Genomic DNA, 2,037 nt, shown 5'->3' on the forward strand with positions numbered 1-2,037 from the left:
TATATTTAGTAAAAAAAAAAATGAATTAATTAATAGGATTAAGGATTAATATTTTAAATGAAATATTATAAAATATTGAAAGATAATTTATTTAATGAAGATTTCTTTATACAATTTATTAGTTTCATAATTCTATTATTATAACTTCTGATAATAAATTGTTTTATTTAAAAAATTAATTTTTCTAAATGAATTGTTGCAATTATATTTATATTATTATATTTCTAAACGATTATTATATTGTATTGATAATTTATTATATTGTATTGTTTTTGATTTATTGTGCTTTTGTGCGACATTTTATATTTGTAATTAAATTTTGTATTGATCTATTTTTATAAAATAAATTTTATATTTATTATGTATAATATATGTACAATATTGCATATAATATACGTATGTAAAATAATTTATATATATATATATATACACATTAAAAACAAAGACATATGTTTTAATTTAATAATTATTGATTAATCCTTGTTATAAAAAAAGGAATTTATAATTCATCTCTTTGTGAAGTAACTTCTATATCCTGTACATTCCCAATAAAAAGTGGTATGTTGTTTGGTTTATATTCAATTATAAACATAAAGGGTCGATCAACTATAAATTTTTCTGTTTCCTCCGGGTATGTACAACGTCGAAGTCTTAAAAAAACAGCTAGTAAAAAATAACTTAATTTTATTAAAAATGTACATAAAACTTTAATTTCTTTTTAAAATTAAATTCACCTGTTGTAGCTGCAGCTTCAGTACCTTCTTCATTAATATCTATAATTGCTTTATGCAAAACTTTATCAACCATTAGTGGTGTATTAGAAATACGATTAAAATTTGCATTTGGTTTAAACATTGTACTTAAACCAAGCTAAAATTTATAATATAAATAAATTAAAATTTTCTTAAAAATATAACAGATAAAATTTATTATTTATACCTTATTCAAAACATTTTTTAAATCCACTGTAAACTCAATTTTAAATTTTGGAAGATATAATTCAATATCATTATTGGATCGAGTTGTATTTGCAAGCATTTCAAATGAAAAATTAGTTTGCAAATTTAAAAGACCATCTATTTGATTTGGTAATATTATTATCATTACAACATCTGGATTCTGTAAAATATTTTTTTCTTTTAATTTTTGATATATGTAGCAATTTAATATACATAATACCTTGTATGGAATTTCAATAAATTTAGCTTGCAAAATTGGCATTTCACCATGAATATATTTAGATTTACTATACATTGTTGGTATAAGTTTTGTTTGATTTTTTAATACATGAAATATTCTATCCTTTGTATCTCTTACATTAAATGTATTTAACCAAGTACCATTAAAATATATTGCATTTATTAATATTAATTTTGTATTCTCATTAAAATTATCTATATAAAAAAAACATTGATTATATAAGTACATTGATATTATAATTATATTATATTATAATTATTTAAAGTAATTTACCTGAAGATATAAAATAAGGTATTTTATTATTTGTTTTTTCATTAACCCAAGCATTGATTTTTTGAGATGCTTCTACATTATTTTTGAAATCTACTTTTGAAATCTCAGATTGATAAACATCTTTTCCTACTGTTAAAAATTCTGTCAATATTTCAAATCCATCTTGAATATATATTGCATTCGCAATATACAATTTAACCATGGACAATTCCTTATAAATATAGAAGATATTAATTATGAAATTAATGAATTTTTTTTGTTATTATCACAATTTTAATAATCTTACATTTAATTTAGTAATTAATGATTTATATCCCTTTTGTATTAAAATTTTATTATAATGATAAAGACTTTTAGTTAATTCATCTAAAGTAGTAGATTCTGCACCATGAGAAAGATGAGACAATATCATATGTATTATTAATGGTGAATTAACAATATTTCCTACATTGGTAGAAGTCAATTCCTAAAATAATAATGATTAAATTTTATATAACATACTTTTTTTATTAATTATAATATAATTTATATAATGTTTATATAATATAAAAATTTATATAATAA

At 18.8% G+C, this 2,037-nt stretch overlaps 1 protein-coding gene across 2 annotated transcripts in view; it reads right to left on the bottom strand.

Moving 5' to 3' along the window:
* Positions 1-491: 491 nt before the first annotated feature.
* The window catches only part of LOC102674942 (leukocyte elastase inhibitor-like), a 6,461-nt gene continuing 4,915 nt past the window's right edge, over positions 492-2,037 (bottom strand). For both annotated transcript variants that reach the window (XM_031514678.1, XM_031514679.1), the window contains exons 3-8: positions 1,760-1,939; positions 1,474-1,684; positions 1,180-1,394; positions 940-1,119; positions 735-870; positions 492-663 (exon numbers count right to left, since the gene is read on the bottom strand). In XM_031514678.1, the coding sequence (XP_031370538.1) occupies positions 500-663; positions 735-870; positions 940-1,119; positions 1,180-1,394; positions 1,474-1,684; positions 1,760-1,939 (1,086 nt within the window). In that variant the 3' untranslated portion in view covers positions 492-499. The remainder of the gene's footprint in view (positions 664-734; positions 871-939; positions 1,120-1,179; positions 1,395-1,473; positions 1,685-1,759; positions 1,940-2,037) is intronic.

Source organism: Apis dorsata, unplaced genomic scaffold (genome assembly GCF_000469605.1).
Source record: "Apis dorsata unplaced genomic scaffold, Apis dorsata 1.3 scaffold_1100, whole genome shotgun sequence".
NCBI lineage: Eukaryota > Metazoa > Arthropoda > Insecta > Hymenoptera > Apidae > Apis > Apis dorsata.